The following is a 27,995-nucleotide window of genomic DNA, read 5'->3' as shown; positions in this document are numbered from 1 at the left end:
TGCGCATGCGCAGAACCAGCTGAAGCGAATGTGCGAATGTGAGGTGACAGCTGTCCCGATGATATCGATGAACGGTGAGAGTGTTTTCATTAAAAAACAGCCAAACAGCGGTAAACATATTAATGTCTGTGGATGTATAATGTGTTTTGAGTATAAATTCAACAGTGTCTGCTTGTCGGAGGGATAAAATGACGCTTGTTTTGATGACTAGAGCCCGTGTTAGCGTTAAGGCTAAGCGCGAGCACGTTTAGAGGATCTAATATTTGGATTTTCATAGATTCTTCTTTTCGTATGAATTATTCGGTGGATTATGGATAAATGCATGGGATTAGTAAAGTCATATAGCCTGTTGACGATGTATTATCCTCGATCTGATCATGCATGTTGCTGGATTGCCCTCCATTTGTTACTCATACATAGTGAATTGGGGGTGGGGGTGCCTATAACAGCGTGTCTAATATGTATTCTGTTATATGATATTCTCTCTGATGCATGGCAGTATTGAGCAGTGATAACAGCCTTCCCCAGAACAGCCACGGCAAAAAGCAGAAGAAGAAAAACAAGAAGCACCGCAAAGCAGCAGCAGTGGAGATCTCTAGTTTGGAGCTGGGGTGAGTGTGTCTAACTGGGCAGAATCCAGATCTGGGTTTCTGCTCTGTGAGATGCTGCTAAAAATATATAGGAGGGTGGCCATGGGAGTCACTTCTCCAGATAAGCATATTGACTCATGGCCCTCCCTTCCCAGTCCATGCACGTGGAACCTATTTTAACACATCCTTGAAAAAAAGAAATCTGAACAATACACATCATGGATAAGAACCACAGATCATTTACAGATATAATTTGTTAATTTAGTACTTCAGTTAAAACTAAAATGGTAAATTAAGTAAAATTACAAACTAGTTCACCCCAAAAGGACTCACCCTCAAGCCATCCTAGGTGTAATATGACTTTTCTTCTTTCAGCCAAACACAATTGTAGTCTGTGAAAAGGGTCCATGGCAGTGCTGCAATACAGATTTTCGGAAAAGTAGGCCGGAATAGCGAGAAGATATGTAGAACAGATGTGTATGTGCTTCTCCTACATAAATATCACGTGCTCTTAGTATCGTATTTACACCATCAGCTTTCATTACAGTTTATGCCAGTAACACAGACAGAAAATGGCATGCTTTTAATGATTTAATGAAATATCATTAATATCAAACAATGATGTACTGTTGTTATACTATTCTATTGATATAATGTCATTGTGTATAATGTTCATGTCTGCCATTATAATGGCCACGTTGCTCTTTAGATATCATCATTGGAAAAAACCCATATTGGTTGACCACTGTTGCTAACCCCTTTAGAAGTACTTGTTGGCTATTTAATAAAAGCTAGACAGACTGAGACACAGTGTGGCTTTATATTAAGATGGTGCATTGATCTTTTGAAGCGCACAGATGGTCGAAGAATATGTGTTTCGAGTGAGATCATAAGCCCTAGATATGAAAGTCACCGCTAGAGATTGCTTATGAAAAGTAGTAGCTGTTGATGTATTATTTATGAAGTAGTCACCAGTGATGCTTGATTATAAATAGTAACATTCTGCGCCTTTAAACATGGCTGTGTTTGGCATTGACGACAAAGAAGTTACGTAATGTAGAAGATGTACTTTCACACAGGATGCCAAGCACCCGATGTTGTGTTAAAACACCTCTTCTTCTCTTTTTTATTGCTCTTCAGACCCCAGATCCCCTCCTCCGATGAACTGTGCCACATCCTCACCATCCACAGATCCGCCACCCCTCCAGAGTCGCCCCCGACGCCTCCGTTAAACCTTTCCCAGAGCCCCCCAGACCTCCAGCCTCCAGCCCCCCTCCCTCACTCCATTCCCATCACAGTGGTTTCCTCACCCAGCGCCCTCTCGTCTCCAGACACACCTTCCTCTCTCATTACACCTTCACTGGGCCTACCTTCAGTTCTCTCCACAACTCCTCCCACTCCACAGGAACCATCCAATCAGCTGACCCCGCCACAAGCTCTGAGCCCTCCCCCTCCAGACTTTTCCCCGCCCCCAGCAGAATTACTCGGCTCAGATGACGAGGAGCAGGAGAATCCGTCAGATTACTGTAAAGGTAGGATTATCATCAGAAATCAGTTTTAAATTGATATTTTCTGTATAACCAGTTTTAAAGATACTTATTGATCCTATATATAAAGTTGTTCAGCCTGAAGAGATGGGCGATATCACCAAAATCTAACAACATGATATAAGTCTCAGAAATATGCATCTCATCACTCACACTGGGGAAAAATAAATAAAATAAAATATTAATCCCTATGATAATGCCTGTTTTTAATAATCCAGTGAATTAAGTACTTTTCAAATGAAAAGCACTTTTTTATTTGGGACATTGACGCAAACCAAAAAATGATATTCCTAAAAAAAAATAGATCTGGTGTCAGTGCAAAAAAGTGTTATTTTAGTATTATTTATATACTATAATAGTTTTCATTAATTTTAAAATTGTCATTTTGTTATGTGCTTTTGTCATTTCTATTTTTTTAAAATAATTTATTTCAGTTAGTTGCTAAGGCAACATTTCATATTTTTTCATCTAATATTTATATTTATTTAATTTCAGATTTATTACAGTTAACTAGGGTTGGGTACCGTTCACATTTTAACCTGGAATTCGGTACCGGTACCCAACGGTACCTTTTTTAGGTACTTCACTCTCTGTGTAAAAACATTTATTTCAGTGAAAAAAATAAGTCCAAACCTCTCAATTTCAATATTTTTTTCATTTATTTAGAAATATTACACATTAGACAAAATAAATCCTCTACCTCCCAAAACCGTCCTTACAACCTCCAGCCTCAATAACTGTAAAGAAACTGTAAGTAATTTATAGAAGTGTTATTATGCCAGAAGTGCTTGGTCGCTGTCTGCCATTGTCTGTGATGTTTGTATACTGTAATGTTTACCCGTAGTGGTTTCATACTAGGGTTTTGCACATCTCACAATGTTAACGTTACTATTTGTTTAACATAAATGGCACGGTACGGAATTTCGATGCAGCCAATGGCTCAAGTGTTAGGCTGTCTTCATGCGCATCGGAAATTTCCTACTTCCCACTTCTGAAGTCGTGATTACAAGCTCATCGCATTCAAAGTTTGACTTGAGAGGGCGTTCATGTAATGATTTTGTTTATGAATTTGTTAACTAGGAAACAAGTATTTACGATAATTCCGATAGCGTGTGAAGACCGCATTAACTCAGGCTAGTAAAAATGCTACGTTAGCATCAACCAACACAGTGAAAATGTTTTCTCCAACAACAACTTATCAAATTAGCTAGGTTAATTAATTACCTGAAGATGTTGATGTCGACGCCTCACTGATGAACACATTCGGTTTTGATGAAAAAAAAAAACTATACAAGCGCGGATTAGAACCCAGAACCTCTGACACGCTTGGCGAAATTTACCAATAGACCATTAAAGTACACAAGCAAAATTTGCGGGTCTATGCATTTATTCACGTGAAAATTCTCAGCGCTAACCATATATATTAGTATATCTCATTAAACAACAAATTTAACCCAAAATGTAATATTGAAATTGATTTCTGCACATCGTAATGTTATTTTTCTCTGAAAATTGTTATTGTATACATATATTGTACATATATCTGATTCTATTAGCAACCCCACCCACCCCCACACCTGTCCCACCCACTTATTAAACCAAAGTTACGCCACTGGCACCAACGGTCTGGTGATTGTTGTTGTTACACTTTACAACAGTTAATTCAAATATCCACTTTATCTTTAACATTTGGCACTTCTTAACGATAGAAATGCTAGTGTCAACTTAATTTCTTGAACAAGAACATGTGGACATCAAAACATGCAAACTCAGAGCTAGGGTTTAAACTTTTAATTTGAAATCACAAAAGACAACAAATCACTCAGAAACCTGCAGTGCAAATATATATGTAATTGAATTGCAGCCTTTGTGATTTCACAATAACACTATGAAATGGTTTTAACATATCGTGCAGCGGCTGCAGCCTAAGAAAATGGTCTAATAATGCGGTCCATTTAGTCTGGCTATCACAAGACCAAGCTCAATCTTTTAAGATTGAACATTAGTCTGGGGAGTCTGCTCTGTATTTTCTACTGCACAAGAGGCGTGATCAACGGGCATAGTTCAAATGACTCTGTACGCAATTGGATAGTCCTTCAACCAATCAGACCAACGATCCGGGTGACGTACTTTGCAGCGAAAACTCCAGGCAGGAAACGTGTCAACAAACGTGTTGGTTTGTAGCATTGATCAGCGGTTTGCAGAAGCAGCAATGGCATTGAGTGATTTTTGCAGGTTGTGCAAAAAAACCGTGAAAGTTAGTGGTATTTACACCCACTCGAGCGATTTGTTTGCTAAACTAAAGAAGCCATTGAGCATCGTCGAGAGGTTAAAAGGAATTGGATTGGATTAAACCCGCCAATAGCGCGTCAGGTGGATAAGCCAGTTTGTGATTGGTCCCCGCAGATTTGTAACAGAAGCAGCAGAGATAAATGTACAGGTTTCCAGCAAATCGCCGGCAGATCGGGCCGGGTTTACCCAGTCTAGCTGTCCATTGATTCTCGTCCGTGGAATGCGCCACTTCTGATATTTTGCTGGTTAAATGAAATGGGTAAATTGCAATCGAGGATTTTTTTTAAATCGAGAACTCAAATTGAATCGAGAAATTGTGACAGCCCTAGTATCTTGTAACGAATGTCACTTCAGTTCTACTTTCTGAGTATGAGACAGGATAAGCACTGTAAAAGGTTTTGCCACAAACTCAACTCCTTCATGCTGATATCGCGAGACCGATTTCTCCTCAACGAGAAATATCGTCATGTTACACCCTTACCCTGACACCCCTAAGTTTTAGTTATCAATAATATCCCTGGTGCAAAACAGCTTCACTTTATGAAACAAAAGTCTTATAACAGTAACAACTAATATGTGACCCTGGACCACAAAACCAGTCACATGGGTCAATTTTAAATTGAGATTTATACAACACCTTTCCATTGATGTATGGTTTGTTAGGATAGGACAATATTTGTCCGAGATACAACTATTTGAAAATCTGGAATCTGAAGATGCAAAAACTCAGAAACATTGAGAAAATCGCCTTTAAAGTTGTCTATTTATGTTCACGACTGTGCTGCATTCACTTACAAAAATAAATGTTTTATATATTTACAGTAGGAAATTTACCAAATATCTTCATGGAACATGATCTTTACTTAATATCCTAATGATTTTTGGCATAAAAGAAAAATCGATAATTTTGACCCATACCATGTATTGTTGGCTATTGCCACAAATATACCCGTGCGACTTGTGACTGGTTTTGTGATCCAGAGTCACACATTACAAAACAAATGTTTCCATCTCTGATTTCTGATTGAATGAGTTACATTCAAAGCTGTTGTATACGCGTTATTATTACAGCAGTAATGAATGATAATGGCTGGTTGAATGAATGCTATGTAACAATTTCTTTTCAGGAGGATATTATCCAGTGAAGATTGGAGACTTATTTAATGGCAGATATCACGTGGTCAGGAAACTGGGATGGGGTCATTTCTCCACTGTATGGTTGTGCTGGGATCTACAGTGAGTATTTTACATGCTGGGATCGACACAAATCCTAATCCCTGAGATTAAACTGCTGGAACTAGGTGCGCAATCTCTAAATATTGAGATGTAAGCCGATGTCAGATTATGGATAGGCAGCCAGATAGTCATGTATGGATAGCCAGCCGCACATGCTGTTTGACTGTGTGAATTCAACAATATGTGACCTTTGTCTGTAGACGGAAACGGTTTGTTGCACTGAAAGTGGTTAAAAGTGCCCAGCACTACACTGAGACTGCACTCGATGAGATTAAACTACTGAAATGTGTAAGTCTGAGAACTGAATACATTAACCATTTTTAATTGAATTTAAAAACAAAGATGAATATATATTCTGACAGAGTTTTTCCTCAGGTGCGAGACAGCGACCCCACTGACACTAAACGAGAGAGGGTAGTACAGCTCATCGATGACTTCAAAATCTCTGGTGTCAATGGTGTTCGTATCCTTTACTGCCTGTCACGTGATCAACATGCTGATGCTCCTCTGTTAGCTGGAGAAGTCTATCTGAAGCCTTCTCTGTCATTTAAAGTCAGCATGAAATCAATACTGACTCGATGTTTGTTTTTATAATCTTTTCTCATAATATAATAATTCACTCCCTCTTGACTTTCAAGCCTATGCTATTTTATATTCTTTCAATTTAAATTTCCTTGGCCTATTTCTTTTTCTAGGGCCCAATAAAATCAATTTCATTTTTTTCACAAATTCCATTTCATTTTCCCCAACAAGATTCTGTGTTTTCTGTTAAATGTTTCTGGATTCTGTTTTAATGGGTTAATTACATTTTAATCATCATAAAACATCTGTCTAATCAATTTAATTAATTTAAAACCTTAATAATTTAACCCTTTTAAAATGTAATCAAATGAAAGTATAACAATTCCTACACAACAGAAAACAGATTATTATTATTTTTTAAATAAAGTTACATAGTTTTTTCCCCCCATTATTTTGTTATTATAAATATTAATAATATTTTTCTGTCATAATTTTAAACCATAAAAGTTAAACCGAACATTTATTTTGCTAGTTTCTGTGTTGTATTTGACGATAGTTTTTTTAATCAAAAAAGCTCACTTGAGTATCTGTAGCAGACAAAACTGTGCCACTCATTCACTCTGGGATGCATAGATTTATCTATTTAAATAGCAGGTTTCTTGTGGTTTAATAATCACAGACTCTTTCCTTGACTCCTTGTCCTCTCAGATGTGTGTATGGTACTAGAGGTGCTCGGTCACCAGCTGTTGAAATGGATCATCAAATCGAACTACATGGGTCTGCCTCTGATCTGTGTGAAGAGCATTCTTCGACAGGTGGGTCGGCTTTCTGTTCATAATAATGTCAAAATGAAACAACAGTCCCTCAGGCTTGTTTTTACCAGCATACGGTATACACTTTGCAGCTCCATCAAACCAATGGGAAGTGTTCAGATTAGGGATGCTAACGATTAATTGATGGTCGATTAATTGTCGATAATAATTTAACCGATATATCGATGGTCAATTAAGCGTTTTGAGTTTTGAGGTGCATGCTTCTCATGGTCAAAACACTTGCAGCTGATAAATAAGGAAAAAAGAAGCGAGCATGCCGTCTTTATGTATTGTAAATGTATTAATGCCTTCAAGCAATGCAATTGATTAGGTAGGCTAGCCGTTTATTTCAAAACAGTATTAACTAGTGGTCGACCGATATTGGTTTTTTGATGGCCGATGCCGATGCCGATATCTTAGAGAGAAGGGTGGCCGATGGCCGATATAAAGCCGATATTTTTATATATATTTATTTTAATCAATATTTAATAAATTATAAATAAATTATAAAACAATTTTTTTAAATAAACATGCTTTTATACTTTAGATGGCAATTTCTTAAATTTGCAATCCTATTACAGTATTTTTCACAAAGTAATTGTTTAGAAATATATGAATATGTGAATAAAAAGAAGGTAAACACTGTAACAGGGCACTCAGTAATCTGGTAATTTCGTGCTGGTAATCATATTTTTTCAAATAAAGACAAGGTAATGCTAATTTTACATACAGCACAGTGAAAACGATATTAATATGACACAGTTGGCAACTGGTTATATATCAGCATATTTTAAAATGAAGGATTTAAAGTTTTTCGATCGCGTCTCCTGTGAAGCTGATCTTCTGTTCGCATTCACTCACTTCGCACGGACCGACCGTCACTCGCTGACAGTAATGCACACTTCACAAGATATCACAGTTGGATTCGATTAAATCTGCAAGGTTTGTGAAATTAAATGTTTATTAGATATTCAGAGATTTGTTTAAATGACGTAGATGCGCATTTGCTGAATGTTGACGGCAAATGAGAAAGTATTTTAGCCTGATTTTTTGCCTTTTCTGTTACAAATAATATAAAAGCAAACGCTTTACTTAACTTGCTTCGCATAAGTTACCATTTACTTTCTTTGTTCACTAGTTCTGTCTAACAAAGTATTAGATATGACTGACAGAGATCGTAAATTTATGAAGACGGAGAATGTAAGTGAGTGAGCGCTGTTTGATCTGAGGAGCTGCCGTGCCGTTGCCGTTCTCTTCTGGCGCTGGTGTTCTCAGCGCCGCCCGTCAAAATAAAAGTCCGGAGCGCTGTCAAAATAAAAGTCCCGCTTCCAACACATCGGCCAATCAGAAAAACTTATCGGCTGATGCCGATATTTCAAAAATGGCAAATATCGGCTGATATATCGGCCTTGGCGATATATCGGTCGACCACTAGTATTAACCAAGTGTCCAAAAAACCCTCCAAGCAAGTGATTTTACAGAACATAAGAGCTACTACTTGTGTAAACGCCACAATAAAAGTACATAGAATAAACAAGTAATAAGAAACTGGTTGAAGTGCCGATCTTCCAGTGTTGTGTCAGCTGTGTGCTCCTACTCTATGGCACATGGTAAATCAAGACCTGTCAATCTGAGCAATCTCACCAATCAAAGCGCGCTCCAGCTGTAAAACAGTGTCCGATTGGTTTCTACACATCTTCCCTCCCCACTATACCCACCCACCACACCCGAGATCCAGTTTCCATGAACTTTCAAATGACGTTGGAAAACACTGCGTCATGATTGCGACACGAATCTCGGAAGTCCTATAGCTTTAACCAAGCAGCGTGTCAACTTATGTTGTGATTGGACTCGTTCGAGACCACCAGCTCTAAATAAAGATATGCAATTTAATATGGTTTACTGATGTTATACTGTTTACACATGCGTTGGCGGCTATTTTTCATACAAATACTTGGTATAGTTTTCATGTGAAGCAGTTATTTTTTCACGCTATCAAAATATAGCACTTTTAATATGCCAGCTAATTTAAAAGCACATGTTAAGTGTAGGTCATATTCCCTATATTCACTGTAAAGCCAAGCTTATTAAGCATACACCTATTTTGTGTTGGTTAAATGGTTGTTAAGTAAGATTTAATTGGTTAAGGTCAACGATTAATTGATCGTTAATTTAAACAACTATTGATTATGGGAATTTATGTAAATTGACATCCCTAATTCAGACACGTCTTATTTCTGTCCTCCAGGTTCTCGAGGGCTTGGATTACTTACACACAAAATGCAAGATCATCCATACAGACATAAAGCCTGAGAACATCTTGCTGGACGTGAATGAGGTGTACGTGAGACGGTTGGCGGCAGAGGCCACGATATGGCAGAAGGCTGGAGCTCCGCCCCCCTCCGGCTCTTCTGGTACAGTTCTTTGTTTTCAAGTGTAACTCACATCAGGCTCACCTGAGACTCACCTTAGTATCACGTGAGATTTGCATAACACTCCCTTCAGACTTATTTAATGCTTGCATATTAAATGCATTTACTATATAATAGAGAATATATATATATAAAGAGACATTTTACATTATATTCTAGGGTTGTCATGGTACCAACATTTCAGTAGTCGGTACCAATACCAGTAAAATTTTGGCTGTTCTCGATACCAATTTTTGGTATCAGAGCAAACTGTTGAGGTTGTAGTTTTTAAATGAAATGATTTTGTCCCTTTTGGTCTCGTTATCACTGTCAGTCATCACAGTTTCCGATTCAATCGCATATTTAAATATGGTTGTCAATCCAGAAACTTAGAGGCATGAAAAACTAAAATTGTATTCAAATTTAAATGGTTATTAAACCGAAAGCAAGAGAAGAGCCTCCCTTTTTAACCACTAAAGCTGTCATACAATGAAGCTCTTATTTACACGTTTACATCTTGTTTACACTTTGTTGCTTATGATAAAAGGTTATAATGAAAACCTTGGACCTCAGTGGTGTTAAGCAGATTCTGACTAACTTTCTGACTAGCACCTCTGATAGGTCATTGGGTTCACGTGCTTTACAGGGATTGGCTACAATGCTCAACACACTTTGGCACTCAGAGAGCACTCAAACAAGCATGAAACAAGCGTTTGAAAGCTATCAGCAGGTACTCCGTGCTATTGGTACTGCAGAAATGCTGGGACCATCAACTTTTGTTTTAGTACCGACGGGTACCGGTAGTACCGTTACGTTTGACAACCCTATAATATTCATATAATGTGACGAACAGCATACAATGCTGCAAACCAGGGATACTCAAAGTTCAGCCTATGGGCCACTATAATCAAAATGTAAACGCTCTTTTAGCTTTGTCTCACTACACTACTGACTTCCAGTATGACCACAGATCATTGTAATGCAGTGTATTTTGTTGCTTGCAGTGTAGATGTGGTGTAAAACATGCATTCAAAATACAGTTATTCAGTAGCCTAATCATTTTTGATATTCAATTAATTCTTCATTTTTAGTTTAGTGTGACCAGACTGAATTTTTCTTCGTCTTATTGTATTTCTAAACTGCTGAATCCGATGAAATCTTTCAGAACTTTAAATCTGAATTTTACATGTGAAGTATTCACAAGTTAAGTAAATAGCTCCAAAGTTAATTTAGGAATTTTATTAAGTCAGCATAAAATTCACAATCAAATTTTTAATTCATGTTACTGATCATATTGTGAACAATTCATCCATGCATATGTTTTATTTTTTCTAAATATTTTTGACCTTGTAATTTTTAATAAAAATGTCATAACTCGATCTTCTAGTGAAAATGACAGACTTCTCTTTGGTGACGTATGGCAGACTTCTTCAATCTTTCAGTCTGCACAAAACCCGCCAATTTCTTACAATCGAGTGCAAGCTTGTATTGAAATTTGCATACATTTTGGAGTACAATGGCCACACACCAACACACCAAGTCCCTATTCTTTTTTCTTTTTCAATAATCCGTTTCACTATCATGTACGACACAATACACAGTGCTTCTTTACATTTCATCACAACTTCATTCATTCATGCATAAATAAGATATACAGTTTTTAATTCTTTGACAAGCCTTTCAAAGACCAGCATTTAATACTGTTTTGATTATAAATACAAGGCTGGTGTAACACACAGCTCTGTGGTTTATACGTCTATACCAAATGGAAATCAAGTATTGCCTGGTTATTTATTCACTGACCTCTGGTCATCCAGCATTTTCTAAAAGTGTCCCTTGAGCGATATCTAATTTGAGTATCCCTGGCATAAACTATAACAACACAATGTGATGATCTCGACCTAATGATCAGTTGTACTTCAATTTTTCAAATTTAAAACAAAAGTTTGTTTTTAGTTTCATTACTGATTTTATCGATTTGTTTTTGCAGCCCTATCCAATCCTTTTTGCACAGATTTGCGAATTTTAGCTTAAGCTCACAGTTCTTTCCTTCTCAACAATTGAGTCCAGGTCATAGATTAGGGGTTATTTTCCAAATAATTTTTGCGAAGTAAAGTTACAAAGGTAAGAAAGCAAGCAAGAAAGTCACTTGGTTGTGTTTTTAACTTTGAATCGACTAGAAATGTGCCAATGAAATTGATCTGCATGCTGGTCGTCATTTCTCCTCTCCTTCTGTGGTGAATATGCCAATCATTTCTCATTTATTCTCTGTCGTCTGTTTGGTTTCTAACTGGTGTCCTATCTTTTCTTTCTCTGTTTTCTTTTTCTTTTAAATTATTATAATTATTATCATTGTGGTTTTCTGTCCCTTCCCTCTTTGCTCTTCTGTTCTGACGGCAGTTAGCACGGCCCCAAGGGAAAAACAGGTACGTTCAGAGTTGTGCCTGCTGAAATACAGAGAGGATGTAGTTTGTCCTGGTGAAAAAGACACATGACTGTTATAATCTGCCTGCTGTAACCCTAACCCACCCCTGCCTCTGTAGATACACGGGCATGAACCACTGGGAAAGAGGCACATCTCCATGTCCAGGGTCAGATCCACTGATCTGGGCAAAGAGAATGCAAGCTACGCTCAAAATATGCTTTCATTTTGGACGATAACTGATCTTAAGCACGTTTTATAAACATGTAAACACATATGTTTAAATGCTCAGTGCATGAAGAAAACACTTCTTTTGTGTTCACCCAGTCAGTGGATTTGGTCTTGATGCTCTGTGTCGCCCCACAGATGTGTTTGATTTCGCACCGTTAACTCCTCACTAACATTATTAGACCTTTCAGAGGTGTTTGCATGCTGGATCATTAAACCAGCTAGCTGTGTTCCTTCATCTGATCACTCTGCATTTCGGTTCATTTTCTTCTTTTATTCTTAAGAAGAAAAGTTAAAAGTGAGAAAAGAGCAGTGCGGTAAGCTGTTCTCAGAAAGGAGCATTATCTTTTCTCACGTCATGACAGTCAGACAGAGATCCGGTGCGTTCCCGTTCCCTGTATCCTCCTTTTCTTATTTCAGCCACCACCTCTGCATGGCTGAGAGTGATTTCACGAATTACTGTCACATTTTCCTCTCTTCTGAATATAAATGAGATGAATGGCAAAAAGCAAGACTCTCTCTGCCACTGAGATGAGGAAAGAAATATTGAAAAGAAAAAAAGATATCTCAAAATTATTCGCTTGGAAGGGTGTGATATCAGGGCTGCCAACTTTTGAGTTCAGCTAGGGGGTGTTGACACAAATTTCATGAGCTTGTGATTCAATTAACGATTAATTTGGGTATATACATGGATATATAGTACATGTTAATTTTTCTCAAGGAAAAAAATCTTTCTCAACTAATGTTGTAAACTACACAGGGTACATTATTATTAAAGGTTCATTAACAATTGATTTGTATACAGTTGCATTTAAGAATGTTTTTATAATAATAAAGTTAAAATAATAACTTTTAATGGTATTCAAGTACAATTATAATTAATATATATAATAATATTAATATGAATTTTCTTACTGACTTTAGTTTAATGTTATGTGACATTATTTACAAGCTTTTTTCCGCTGTTGAAACACTGATTGCGATTACATGAGACATTTCCGTAAGTATTGGTTCTTTCAACGTACCCTCTGATGTTCATTCATGTTTATTTTGTACTGTAACTTGTAGTAAAGAAGAAGAGATGATTGGTTCACGTGCTCTCCCGTTTGGCTTGATCTGAGGCTACAGCGATATGTCACGCTATTTTAAGAGTGCCAAAATGGTATTTATTGTTTGAATTTCGTAATAAAACTTAGAAAATTTGAAAGCTGAGGCTTTGTTATCAAAAGTAACCTGCTCTGTCTTGTCTGCACGTTGTCCATGTCGTCTTTGCGCCGCAATGTTTTTACACTGCGTGAGAATATGCATGTGTGAGAGCGTGAGAACAGTGTCTAGTCAGGCTCGCGCTGAATGTAAGAGTCGAGAGAGTTGGCAGCCCTGGTTATATTCGTGGAAGAGATTGACCTGGATATTGAGTTTTATGTTGTATGTTAGTGCCCAGTATGCCAAATTCTAGTTTTATTATACATTTAATAATAATATTAATAATATATCAATGATAGGATAAAATGTAATGTAAAATCAAATAAAAAATAATAAAATTAATTATTATTATGCATTTTTATCTTTGTTTTGGTCTGTTTGAAATGTTAGGCTACAGATTTTGTACTTGGATGAATGTTTCTTTAAAAAGTTTAAAAAGAGTAATTATCCAAATAGTATTTTTTTTTTCTTCATGCCTCAATGTATTTTTACTATAATTATTATGAATAATAATATTCATAATGATATGATAGAATTATGAGAAACAAGAAAAGGAAATAATAATTATTTTTATGCATTTATTATTCATTCATTATTATTATGCTTTTTCTTCTGATTGTTAGGCTGCAGATTTCTTACTTGAATGAATGGCTGACTTTAAGTTTAAAAAGAGTAATTATCCATCCAGGATTTTTTTCTGGATGTCTCAACTTAATGTTTTAGGTTTGCTAAACTGCTTTATATTTTCTTTATTATGGCTTATTTTGATTTACTTAGTCCTTGTGATTCCATCTGTGCATCACCTTCTTTTAAATCTTTTCACCTGTAAATGTTTTGAGATGTTGTAACAATGGATAATTAATATCATAATTGATTTAAAAGGTTTATAACTTAAGAACGATTGTATCCTCTGTTTTCTTCAGACAGACATATCCACATCAGACATATTGCATGCATCTCACTGACCCAATTCATTTGATATACAGTAACCAGAGTGTAAGGTCTTAAATACAGTTGAGTACATCTGATAAATATATACATCTGCACCAACAGCAGGAAGTGTGATTTATAAGTAGCAGCAGTAGTTTTACAGACAGCGCCAGACACGGAGGTTCATCAGGTCAGTTCAGTTAGACCGGGCTTAGTAGAGCAGACGTGTCACGGCTCAACCAGACAACAGACATGGCAACAGTCCTGCCATCCCAAAATAGTCCCAGAGCTGGAAATGGCGCAGTCGTGTCAGATATCCCCCGTTGCGGAATTCACTTTATGCTGCGTCAGCGTAAGCTTAGAGTGCATGCGAAATTGAGTGAACCTTGGACATCATGTTGTGAAAATTACGAATAATGCAGAAGGTTTGGCTTCTGTAACTAAGTAAAATAACCCTTCTGCATTCCATTGCTGGACCCATGAAGCGACTTATTTCAAGGACAATCCCCCTGGAGTAACTTGAGTTTAAGTATTTAGGTCAAGGACACCTTTTTTTGACGATTTTGAACCAGCAACCTTCTGGTTGTCACATCCTGATCGTATGAGAACATATTAACCAAATTAAGTGTGTGAGGTTAGTTGTTATTGCAAACATAACAAACATAATTGCACAGGTTGATCAGCTAACATCAGATATCATGCTTGTTTTAGAAGGTATTTTTTAATTTTGTTTCATGTTTCATGCTTTTTTATTATTATTATTATTATTCAGCACTTTAAAACACTTTTTTGTTTTGCCTATGTGTGTTTATCTGTGTCTAGACGGGTAAATTATCAAAGAATAAGAAGAAGAAGTTGAAGAGGAAAGCCAAACGGCAGCAGCGTCTGTTGGACGAGAGGCTTTTGGACCTGCAGAGGATGGAGGAGCTGGATGGGGTTTTGCCACAGGAGGCTTCTGGAAACACACGAGCGCTCTGGAGGCTCAGTGAGGACGGAGAGGATGATGACAGACACGCACAAAGTGAGATACATTTATGTGTGTATTTAGCATGAACAAATGGAGAATTTAACTGTAGTGGTGTTTGCTCTGCGAATGAATTATCCTTTTGAACCATTATGTTTTAATGATTCTTTTGAACATATGCAAAAATTGTTGATTCACATGATTGAAGGAGGGCTTTTTGAGCTGAGGGACTAAAAATAGTCATTTTTAATATATTATTATTATTATTATTTGAAAAATGAGACGTAAAATACTTTGTGGGGATGTTCTGTGAACGATTGAAAGATTATGCACAATATGGAGAAAAGGTTTGTGTGGTAAACATTAACAAGATTAATGTGTAAAATTAAATACATTTATTTTCGACTATATTTCAAGCCAGAAAATAATGACACATCCATTATGCACGTCTCCTGTTGTTCCTGGGTAAAAAGAAAATAAAAAAATCACTCCAATGTCTCAAAGCTAACAAGAAATCTTTTACTCGAGTGACAAAACGTGTTTGCGTTTCTGTAAACAGTGTTATCCAGCATTAATGGCCATCAAATGGAAATCTAATTAATGCACTGACTTAATGAACCATTTGCCAATGCAAGATGACATCTACATCAAGATGATTTTTTAAGAGAATCAAGCTTTGACGCAGCTTCTCCTTTTTTACATAAATCACATGCACATATAATCTGTCCTCAGATTGTTCATTTATCTCCAGTAAAATATCAATTGGAAAAATAGGACTTCTGAATTTTTTTTGTTGCTTGTTCAGAAACTATTTAGTTAGGAAGTTTTTGTTAATTTTAGTGATTTGCTCAGCACAAATAAAATATTAATTAGAGACATTTTTTGTTAGTACAATCTCTATATCTCAATAAAATATTTTTTCAAATCCTTATCCAGTAGTCACCAATTACTGGAAAATTCATGGAATTTTTCATTGATTCAGATTTTCTAAACTTGATGTTTGGGATGAGGGTAAAATATAACCATGCTTGCAGACATTTTGCACTTTACAGCTCATTGTTTTTGTTCTTAAGGTTACTGAAGAGGTGAATGATCTTCAGATTTTACATATGCGTTGGTCTATGTAGATTTGCACTACATGGATGCATACAGCATCTCAAAAAAAAAAAGATGTTGCATCTGACTGTTTTTGAACACAAGAACATGTCCTGCGTCAAACTAGATTTAAAACATGGACCCTTTTTAAATTAAAGCATCTTCTAGATTAAAGCATTATGAAGTGACTTTCTAGCAGCTCCCTGATTTAACTACTTAGAGATGGAAGATGTGACCTCTCGTGCCCGCAAAGGTCAGACTGAGCATTGTTAAATGGGATGGTCTAGCCTGTGGAGGATTGGTCCCAGCATTTTCTCTATAAAAAAAAAACATGTAATCATCACTGGCGTGCAAAGATCCTTGGAAGAGGCTGAAAAAGAAGGACTCATTTGTTGGCCGCATTCAAAGGAGCCTTCGAATTGGGACAGTCTTTGTCGCACCACTGTGAAGCATTCGGCCTTCAAATGATGCCGCCTCTGAATTGGGATGCAACTCTGAAGCTTAAAAAAACCCTCTAAATCGGTCCAATGGCGGCATCTGACAGAACGGGTGAAGGTCTCTGTGCGTTACTGTCTTTCTGCATGGTAATTTAATCCATTTAAGCTTTTATCTGACTCAATTTTATAAAGACCTCAAATTTAGGTTAGAATGCCAATTGGTTAATGGTCATTTATATAATAGTTTAGTAGCACATTTGATTATTCTTTTTAACTCTTTACTTGTTACCCGTTCATATTAGGAAGCTCTATGTCACTTTGAGGTCCTCACGCCTTCTGTTTAACGCGGGTCTCACAATCACAAGCTATAATTGGCTATATACCTGAGATGGTCGCATTCACGCTTACACTATCAAAGATACTTTGGTATAGCCCCCGTGGTTTTGCATATACTTGAATTTAAAGTAACGTTTACTTCAGTGGAGGTATGGCCACTATTACAGATATAAGCAGACCAACATTACTTCTCTTATAATAGCTTTGGATTGGCCATGCTGTGGTTTCCCATGTACACTTATCTAAAGTAACATTAAATTAAAACAGAGGAAAGACACACCCAAATTTAGATTGGTCAAGCAGCATTTTTGCTGTTCTAAACGGAAATTCACTTCTGGTCTTTGCAAACCAAGTACACTTGAATTAGTGCCAAATATTAGTCATCACTAATCTGACGTAGAATTGCGGTAACATACGAATCAGTTTAATCCAGGGGTTCCCAAACTTTTTAGCCCGCGACCCCCATTATAAATGCGCTGCTGCCCCGCGACCCCGCACCTCCCCCACCCCAGGGTCCGAAATAAATTTTTTGGCTCACCTGCCACGGGGACTGGTAGATGAAAAAATCCACCAGCCAAGCATATTTTTTACCGGGTAAAATAATAAACAGCCTTTTTTTGTCACATATACATTCATTTCAGTACTTTTAATTGAGATAATAAGGTAGGCCTATTATGTTGAATACAAACATAAAAAAATGTCCAGAGCAAAATTTGAAATGTATAATAAAAAAAATCTATATATTGATCAAAATGTGAGAAATATATGAAATATTACTATCATTGTGGTGAAATAGGCTACTTTTTTTTGTCAGTTTTGTTACCTGACTCATGTGGAAGGGAAGGCAGAACGTTCCCTGAGAGATACAAGAGGTCCTCGCAACGAGTAGCTATTGCGTTGCAAACGCTATGGAAAAACTCCTTTTCTCGAGAAAAGAACGGCCATGGTGTGTAAAGCAGAAGCAACCTGGCCAGCGGCGGAGTATGCACGATCCGCGAGTGCTGAAGACGTTCTGCACGGCTTTGATGGTGCGCAGGAGGACACAAATGGGCGGCGACCGCTTCTTCCAGTGGCGGGAGCTTTTTCCTCAGCGCCGTCAACAGATAGAGCGTTAACTACCGTGTGTACGTACACACTGCCGCCGACTTGAGCTGCAAAGAAGCTCTGGCCGTCCTGTCAAGGACGCTTGTCAAAAAGTACGGGGAAGCTTGACGCCTGGCCGCTCTGAATAGTGAGTGCGCGCGCGCAGCCGGGGCTCTCTCTCTCTCTGCTCGTTCTTAGAGGCAGAAGAGCGCGTGCGCGCTGCAAATTTCATATTTTGGTATGAACATTCACCCGCCAGTGTGGCGGATAGCCTTTTGAGATTTACTCGCCAAACAGAAAATCTACCCGGTGTGATACAGTGTGCGAAAGGGTTAAATTAATTGCAACAAAAATATATAGGGCCTATATATTTTTTCCACTTTTTTTTATAGAAATCATCTCGCGACCCCCACTTTGGGAACCACTGGTTTAATCTACTTGGGAAAACAGTCAGTCAGAATTAAATCAAATGTTTACAATTTATTATGTCAGGTAAATGTATCATGCCAATTTCATAATCAGTTCAAAGATAATAAATACAAAACATCAAATGCTCTGGAATAAAGAGAAAAGATGCAAACAAAATACATGATGCTGAGTGTCTTGCCCAAACTCTGCATCACGGGCTAATTTGAGCTACAAACCGCCCTGAGCCTCTTGTTGCATTTCTTTATATAGACAGAAACTTCTTTCACATTGAAACATTGGCTAACAATGGGAATTTGCATTCAGAGTTTACACCTTTTGGGAGCAGGAGGCCATTTGCCTGGAAGACACACCCTCCTCTGTGTGCAAGTTATCTCTAAACTCTTAAGAACTTTATTACCTTTTGGTTTACTTCTTTGGGAATGAGACATTTGTACCAGTCGCACTGAGACATTTCAAATGATACCAAACATGTATAATACTGTATGATGATTATTCACATTAAACCATATAGATGTTTGGGTGAATATCTGGTGATCTCAGCGTGAGAGAGAGACAACATGGGAGAGGTGATTGACTCGGGGATGCTAGTTTCTCAAGAGAGAGTCAAATGTTAATTTCGAGAAAGGTCCTTTGTCTTCTCAGGGAGTGGTCGTTCCTCAACCAGACATGCTCGGCATTTTCTAATTTCTCAATTCTTAAACAATCATACAACACCGCGATTTTTAGTGAAATCTGTCCAATACAGCCCAAAATCTGCAGATTGGTTCTGACTTTCGCATCTAGCATCGACTGTAAATTGGGACAAAAATCTGGTAAAAGTGGGGTAGTGTATTCCAGCCTTTAGTTACATTTGAACACTCAGGCATGTGGCTATATCTGCTACACAAAATAACAAATACAAAATAGCTAGATCTAAATCCACAGGATCGTTTATATCATCATTGTATTATCGCCGAACCCTAAAACTGCTCTGTTAAAGCAATTATAGACATGACAGCATGGCTTCCTGTAAAACTGCTTTGAAAAAATGGTCACACTTTAGATTAGGGTCCAATTCTCACTATTAACTAACTATTGTATTAACTATGACTTTTTCCTCAATAAGCTACTAATCACTGTTTATTAATAGTTAGCAAGCTAGTTGTTAAGTTTAGATATCGGGTAGGATTAAGAATGTAGAAAATGGTCATGCAGAATAAGGGTTAGGGTTAGTACTAATAAACAGCCAATATCCTAGTAATATGCACGCTAATAAGCAACTAGTTAATAGTGAGAATTGGACCCTAAATTAAAGTGTCACCGAAAAAATGTGTATTGTAAAAATCGCTATACAAATATATTTGACTTGACTTGACCTCTTTTCCTCTTGATGTGTCTCACAGTGAACGGTAACGGGCACTCCTTCGTAGGAGCTCTGACTAAACACAGTCCTGAATCGGGCTCGTCGTGGCTGGAGGAGGGTTGTAATGGCTTCGGACCCCTGCGCTTCTCCAGCCCTGGATCGGGCCTCTCCGGGATGTCCAGCTCCATCCTGTCAGCTACCTCTGAGTCGGCTCTGTCCACACTGTCCGGATACTCCACTGAGCGCTCGCTGCTCTCTCCCAACTGTACGTACTCTGCTTTGAGCTCATGGAAAAATACCAATAAAGCGCAACAGTTCATTTTCTCTATAGGAAAATTTATTTTATACAATAACGTATAAGCCTTTAAAGACAGCTCTACTGTCTACTGCTGTTTGCTTCTGTTAAAGCTGTAAGAAAAAGTTCTGAGGACGGTGAAGATCTCGATGAAGAAGTTTATTGCAGCGTAGCAGTGACAAAGTACATTATTAAGCACCTTGGGTTTGATTCCAGACATCCTGAACGCAAACCTTTTATACAGATAAAATGTACAACCTACAATGTAAATAAAGTTACTCTTATCTTGTTGTAACAGCTGTGGTCTGTATGTTAATGAAGTTGAGACACCCTATTGTCTGAGATGGTTCTCAGAGTCCCTCACCTGCTCCCATTCTACAATTGATGACCATTTGCTCAGCATGTGATCACCCTATGTGGTGCAGAAATAACAAAACTGTCGACTTTGTTCTTTTCTGTGATAATTAAGCCATTTTGGAAAATTAGCTTATCATTGGAGTGGAATCTGGGTTGAGGCAGTCTGTCATTTCTTACAAAGTCATCAGATCACATTATTTCAGCTTATTTTTTTAAAATAATTGTTTAACAGTGGAATTTGTGGTGGAAAAACTACATTACCCATAATGCTGTACAGAAAATTCCACCAATCAGAGTCGCGACAAGCAAAACGTGCCAAAAGAGCTCGTAAGCTCCACCCACTCCCATGAAGCATTGCAAATGATGAAATCGAGTCAGTCTCGCTATGCTGTCAAAATACTTAAATATCTGCGGACCTATGTAAAACTTACTGAATGAATCCGCGTTTTGATTGAATCAATCGGGTGAATCAACGATTCAGTGGCCCATTCATACAGAGAGGCATTTTGTCTAGCTGTTGTCTAGATTTTAAATCTTTTTTTTAAAGGTGAACTAAGTAACTTTTTTACCTTAACTGAACAGCTTCGGAGTCAATGGAATGGTTATATTACTTATTTCGGGTTGAATGGTGGTCGTTTCGCACCCCCCTGGTGCCTGTGAGCGGAGAATCCGCACTTGCAACTTTGAGCCGGCGGGCCGCCGGCCGCCGCGTCAGGAAGTATCGCGTGATATCAGGTCTCGCGATGTAAACAATTGCTTTAAGGCCAAAAGAAATCTGCTAAAATGCTGTCATTATTGCGCTCCCTCACGCTGTTCGAACCCGAATGAAGAAGACGTTTTAAAGAATGTCCCATCCGCTTTGATGTCGTTGATCTACTAGCCTCTGGCGTCTGAGAATCGCCAACGAGTTTTTACAACAGTGTTGTCAAATATCTATTCCGAAGCTGTAGGGGGAGCTCTAGAGAGAAACCTGCGAGCAAAAAGCGAGAATACAGCGAAGAAATCCCGAAACTACTGAGCCCTGCTTTAAATCAAATACTTCTATAGGTATTTTTCACATAGGAATTTCTCATTCTTAATTTGAGTCATGAAACACACCCACCAGATATGATGTGAAAATCACAACAATTACGAACTTCGATTTGAAGCAAAAATCCGACTAAAGGTACAAGACCGTGAACTTGGCTTTAATGAGGGATATAATTACAATCCCATTAAGCACTGCAAATATTTAAAACATTTGATTTAAAAAGGTTTATTATGTACATAGAAACAATATATTTTAAGGTCATTTCAAAATATGCATATTATGCACACAAATATTTAAATCGTTTGAGAGCGTAGGGACACATCATTCGCAGTGCTTCTTGGCAGTGGATGGGCGCTAAAGTGTTCTTTTGGTGCAGTTTGCTTGTGTACATTCTCTGATTGGTGGAGATTTCTTTGCAAAATTTTAGGTAGTGTAATCTTTCATCAGGATTCCTGCTGTTGAACATGATTATTTAAAAATTAAGTTGAATTAATGCGACTAATGACTTACCAAAAGCGTATAGTATCGATTAAAGGCACAATATGTAACTTTTTTGCTTTAAAAATAGCAAAAATCACTATATCTATGTTATATATTTTTTTTAGTTGTTTACTTACATTATCCCGACTGTTTCCAACAACTTTCAAGCCAGGAGAAATTTGTAATTTAATTCGAGAAACGTCCCGTTTCTTTATTTCCGTTTTGTCGCAGTCAATGGCGTCATATCCGCGTTGTCCCTGGTTTCCGCTTGTACTGCCATGGTAACCAGAGCTATGAACTAGAGTAGAGCCCTCTGATAGTAACCAAGACGACAGACGTGGACCACTGTAGTTCGCAATGTCTATTTGCACGCTGTTGTTGTTTCGTTCAAACATTATGGACCATGGCAAGCAGACTTTGGATAAAAAAGGAGAACTAAAACGAGAATCAATATCAGCGCGGCGTTTTCGAGATGCCGAGAGCTCCCATATATAAACGAGAGCTCCACGTCCGAGACTCGACCGCTCCTACATGTACTTTATTAAACAGGTGAGCACATTTACATAAAACTAATCAATGTTATATAGTTCAACAATGATAAAATGTCAGAATATGATCTGTATGTTATTCTAATGTTGATCTAGCTTACTGCTAGTCTCATACAGACAAACTAACACATACATTTCAACACATTCAAATGCAGTTTAGTGTGCTAGTGTAATGTTAGACCAAGTGAAACAGCGCTGCGTTACCTCACAAGTTTAATTTGTCTAATAAACTGACCTGTGAGTTGTAATTCTGCACTTGCGTGTAGTTCGGTAGAATGAAATGTCCATATTCCTTTTATATCCGCGGGACTCGCGTCGCTTGTGGAGCTGATAGCTGTCTCTTAGCAATCCCGAACTGCTTCATATCACAGTCATGATAAAAACATCGATGTATTCAGTCATCCATAAACATTATTAGATCGGTCGGCTTGACGTTGACGACAAGATCCATAATTCTTAGCAAATGTTGCGTCATCAAACTACGCCTTTGTTATTGTAAATAGGTTAGCGACCCCTAGTGGTGAAAAATTCCATACTGTACGTTTAACAACCTTGTAGCTCACAGTAGGTCTGTCTTTAAAGGCTTAAGTTATCGTATCAACTCCCCTATGAAGAAAGCGAATGGGATTTTTACTTCTGGAACCCGACTGTTGCACACTAAAGGCCTTTGATCTTTAATTAAACATCAGATATCTTCTGTTTGGCTGTAATTATGTTGCTGGAGTTTTCACATCAGTGATAAAATTGTTTTTTTTCCACCAGCATACTCCGCTGCTGATTTCTTAGTGAATCCCCTGGATCCTCAGAACGCAGATAAAATACACATCAAGATTGCAGACCTAGGCAATGCATGCTGGGTGGTGAGTACTGTTGATTCCATTCAAACAGTGGATCACGTCAGGTGCTGGTGATGATGTTTACTGATGTCCTCTCCTCCATATCAGCACAAGCACTTTACCGAGGACATCCAGACGCGTCAGTACCGAGCTCTGGAGGTGCTGATCGGAGCCGAATACGGACCCCCTGCTGACATATGGAGCACTGCGTGTATGGTACGAACTCGTTCAGTGCTATCAGGGTTATTACTGTTCACCAAAACTAAAACCATCAAATAAACCTTTTCATTACTTGAATTAAACATTAACTGAAGCAATCCACCATCAAATTAACAAAAGAAATGTCTCATAAAGATCATCATCTTCACAATCTTTTCCCACCAATGTCCTCACCAGAGTCACCTTTATTTATATAGAGCTTTATAAAATACAGATTATTTCAAAGCAGCTTTACAGTGATAAACGGGGAAATAATAACTGAATTCAATTCTGCTGTAAAGCAGCTCTAAAAAGACAATAATAAGCAGTCATTATTCAGCTGAAATCAGTGTTGATACTTTTTGGTTCAATAACTGTGTAAAGTACATAAGTTATGAAATGAGTTCGATTCAGTTATAAAGTAGATCAGTGATGCTTTTATCCAGCTAAAAAAAGTTGAGTTCTCATCTAATAGTTAAATCAGTAAGGACAAAATGATATGTCAGTTCTTTAATTATTAGCTATGTTATAAGCATGTTTTGTATAACACTGATGCTAATCAGCATTGATCCAACGTCCACTTCTTTACAGTCACACAGAAAACAGTCTGAGAAGCGATGAGTCAGGATAGTTGACTAGTTGTTTTATATTTTAACAGTGGTATTTTCTTGAAAGGGAGTGATTTGAGACCCTCTGCTGTGAGGCTGAAGTCGCTTCCCCTTCAAAACACCAGCCTAATTATACAGGGCTTCCTTAAGACCGGGGGAAACGTCAGAGAGGCCCTAAACTATTGAAAAAAATGATATTTCAAAACTTAAAAAAAAACAAATACATTTTAAATAAAAAGTCATCCGTTCTAACGTTATTTTAAGAATTCATAAATTGACAAATTAACATCTGATAATGATTGGAAATTATGATTGGATAATTGAGGAAATAAACCCTGTAAATTTAGCTATTCAGTTTGTTTTGGATTGTGAAGGATGAAAGACGCCCGTTTTCTAATTTTTTATTATAATTTTTCTGCCTAACGCTTTCAGCTCTGTGATTGGTGGTCCAGCTGTGAAATTACAGAGGGCCAATGAGAGACTAATTTCAAATGACAGGAAAATTGAACAATCAAATCGCCCCTCTAAATGGGTGGGGCTTGTTATCACTAAGTTTATGACGAGTTCCACCCGCTGTAAAGCTGAAAAGCTGTAGTTAATCGGCAAAGGCAGACCTATACCAGAGCTTAATTTTGTGCAGAAAGCCAAAGTTTTTGAAAGCATTTCAACCCCAGCAATTCTAATCATTTCGCAGAATCACTGGTCAATCTGTAAATTTGAGTTAGGCTAAGTTTGCTTTTTCCCCGACGAGGGAAGAGGTGAGAGGGCCAAGGTTCAAGAGTCACGGTTCGCTACTACTTAAGACCAATTAGTCAACTAGTCATTCAGACAACTGGCTGCCCGACGTATGAACATGAGCAGTGACATCATGTGTCTCCACAGGCGTTTGAGTTGGCGACTGGAGACTACCTGTTTGAGCCTCACTCAGGAGAGGACTACACTCGAGATGAAGGTCAGTTCTCTTGGTCTTCCTCACAGTTTTTTGTTTTTTTTTCTAGTTTCAGATTTAACAAGTGTTATTGGCATGATCATTTTTATATGTATTACATTACTTATCAGTAACTGTAGATCAGTAGTTTTGATGATTTCTGAAGGATCATGTGACACGGAAGAGTGGAGTAATGATGCTGAAAAATTCAGCTTTGCATCACAAAATTTGATTTATTCCTAAAATATATTCAAATAGAAAACAGTTATTTTACATTGTAACAATGTTTCACAATATTGCTGTTTTTACTGTAGTTTTTATCAAATAAATGCAGCTTTGAAGAGACTTCTTACAAAACCATTAAAAAATCTTATTGACCACAATGTGTAAAAGAGACATACTGTACATGTATAATTCAATTATAAGTGTTATTTAAATGTCATTTAAATACTATCATAGTTTTATTAATATTTAGAATATTTTTTTTATTTTTTTTCAAGTTTTATTTTAATAATAGTTAAAGTTTTAGTTATTTTGCTTTTGACAATTTCATTTGTTTGTTTTTTTAGTTTTAGTTTTTTAAAGATGTCTATATAGTTTTTATAAATTGTTGTTTTAGTGTTTTAGTTATTTTAGTACAAGTTAAACTACATGAAAATGAGAAATGCTGCCTTGGCAAGTTTTTGGTGATTTCAGTTAACTTTCATTTTATTTCAAGTAAAGAAAATGGGGTTTTTTTATGGTTTTGGTTTTAGTTAACTATAATATCCGTGAAATATATAAATATCTATATATGTACTATCTATAAAAATATGATCTGTATAATCCCTATGGAGATAATTATTGGAAAACCCCCACTAGAAATATAGAACTAAGCCCACTTAAAAACTGGGCAGTCGAATAGAACCATACACTAATATGTTATGCGTTCCTAATTTACACACAATAGAGATATTAGTTTGCTTTTTATATATGATAACCAGTCCAAAAATGTGTTTGTGTGATTGATTGTTTTTCAGATCATATAGCTCACGTCATTGAGCTGTTGGGCTCCATTCCTCCTCACTGCGCCCTCTCAGGTAGATACTCCAGAGAATACTTCAACCGGAGAGGTAACTAACACTGTTCTTATCAGTGTCCTTCAGAAAATGCTAAATCTGCCTGTTTAAATGACTCTAAATACACAGGAGAATATCAGGGTGAATCTGAAGAACAACATGCCCATGTCACAAAAAAGGTTTGCATGGAGAAAATGAAGATGAGATTCAGATCACAGAACATCCTGAAATGCTGCTCCATTAGCTCAGTGCGTAATCTGAAAGGGTTTTCCTCAGACATGTGATGAACGCTCAGGATATTAATAGCTCAGAACATCCTCGCTGAAGATCAGCCTGTTAGCAAAGTTCTCTCCGCTTGCTTTCTAAACCACAGAGGAACGTGAACGAGAGCCTTTCGCGTGTCCTCCTCCTGCACTGCTGTTAGAGTGTTGGATTAGTGTGGGATTTGTCTTTCCTTCCACCTGATCATCGCCATCTCTCACTGGACCCGAGATCAAAACGCCTCAAAATGCTTCAGTGACAAGATGTTTGAATTGTAGTGGTCCGTTAGCAGGAGGCCATCATTTGTTTGGATTCATCCAGGTGACACTTGATTCTTTTTAGAAGAACGACTCATTCCGATTCGCTCACGATTCATTGATTCTATTGATTCTCATTTATTTCAATCACCTTTTCAAAGTAACTTGACACTTCAAATAAAGATTGTATCAATTACGTCATTACACCAGTAGGTGGCGACAAGTGACATTCAAGTGTATTTGTCATTGAATCATTAATTCAAGAGATTTGTTCAAAAACTGATTCATCCAGTAATGAACCCAGTAGTCTTTATGAATGAGTCATTGAATATTTCATTAACTTTTTTATTTCAAATTAATTCAAATTTTTTAATAGACTGCAGCAATTAACATTTTAGTAAATAACATTATTTTGTTTAGTCTGATTCTCAAACAAAATCGTGATTCTCAATTTATTCCGAATCTTGGAGCTCTACTTAATTCACAACTTTTCTTCACACACTGCTGAACTACTTTTGCACTTTCATAGAAAACAGGCCAGCTTGACAATTGCATGTTGCGTCCTTGAATGTGCATGATAATGCTTTGACCGAGCGTGTGTGTGTGTGTGTGTGTGTAGGTGAGCTGCGGCACATCTCGAACCTGAAGCCGTGGGGACTGTTCGAGGTGCTGTTGGAGAAGTACGAATGGCCACTGGATCAAGCGGCCCAGTTCAGCGACTTCCTGCTCACCATGCTGGAGTTCATCCCAGAGAAACGCGCCACAGCTTCAGAGTGTCTACAGCACCCCTGGCTCAACTCATAACGCTCGTCTTTCACTGCGTCTGATCACCTGGTGCACACATCCACCTTTCAGAGTGTAAACTCACTGTTAAGGTCAAACAAACTGGAGATACAATATCCTGAGCACAGACTTAGCTAGAACCTCAAACCTATGTTTTTTATATCTATTTAAAAAGCTTTGATCTCTGAACATGATAGAGATATGTCTGTAGTCTCTCTCGAGTTTTCATTGTACTGTCATTTAATTGTGTAGAAGGGTCACATATTTATGTTAAAATAGTGCCTTGACATGCCATCTGCAAAAACAAAACAAAAAGAAAAGAAAAAAAAGCCCCTCACCTTTTTATATATGTCTGCGAATATGTGTGAGGAATGCTTGTTTGTGAACATACAGAATATATGTTCAAATACTTGAGATCTTAAACCCTGTGTACTGAAGAATAAAGTATCACTTAAAATCATGGATGTGATAATGGGA

General features: G+C 37.5%; 1 protein-coding gene across 1 annotated transcript; it reads left to right on the top strand.

The window, feature by feature from the left end:
* Positions 1-4: 4 nt before the first annotated feature.
* Positions 5-27,978, top strand: srpk3 (SRSF protein kinase 3). The gene is made up of 16 exons (XM_084086499.1): positions 5-74; positions 500-611; positions 1,731-2,122; positions 5,557-5,665; positions 5,866-5,953; positions 6,041-6,128; positions 6,896-7,002; positions 9,248-9,413; positions 11,811-11,836; positions 15,016-15,214; positions 19,920-20,144; positions 23,352-23,449; positions 23,534-23,641; positions 25,114-25,183; positions 26,179-26,271; positions 27,355-27,978. The coding sequence occupies exons 1-16, from the start codon at positions 29-31 to the stop codon at positions 27,537-27,539; spliced, it is 2,112 nt and encodes a 703-aa protein (XP_083942625.1). The 5' UTR covers positions 5-28; the 3' UTR covers positions 27,540-27,978.
* Positions 27,979-27,995: the final 17 nt, after the last annotated feature.

The sequence above is a fragment of the Abramis brama genome (assembly GCF_963993115.1).
Source record: "Abramis brama genome assembly, chromosome: 16".
In the NCBI taxonomy this organism is placed as follows: Eukaryota; Metazoa; Chordata; class Actinopteri; order Cypriniformes; family Leuciscidae; genus Abramis; species Abramis brama.
This window is presented reverse-complemented; position numbering and strand designations above follow the sequence as displayed.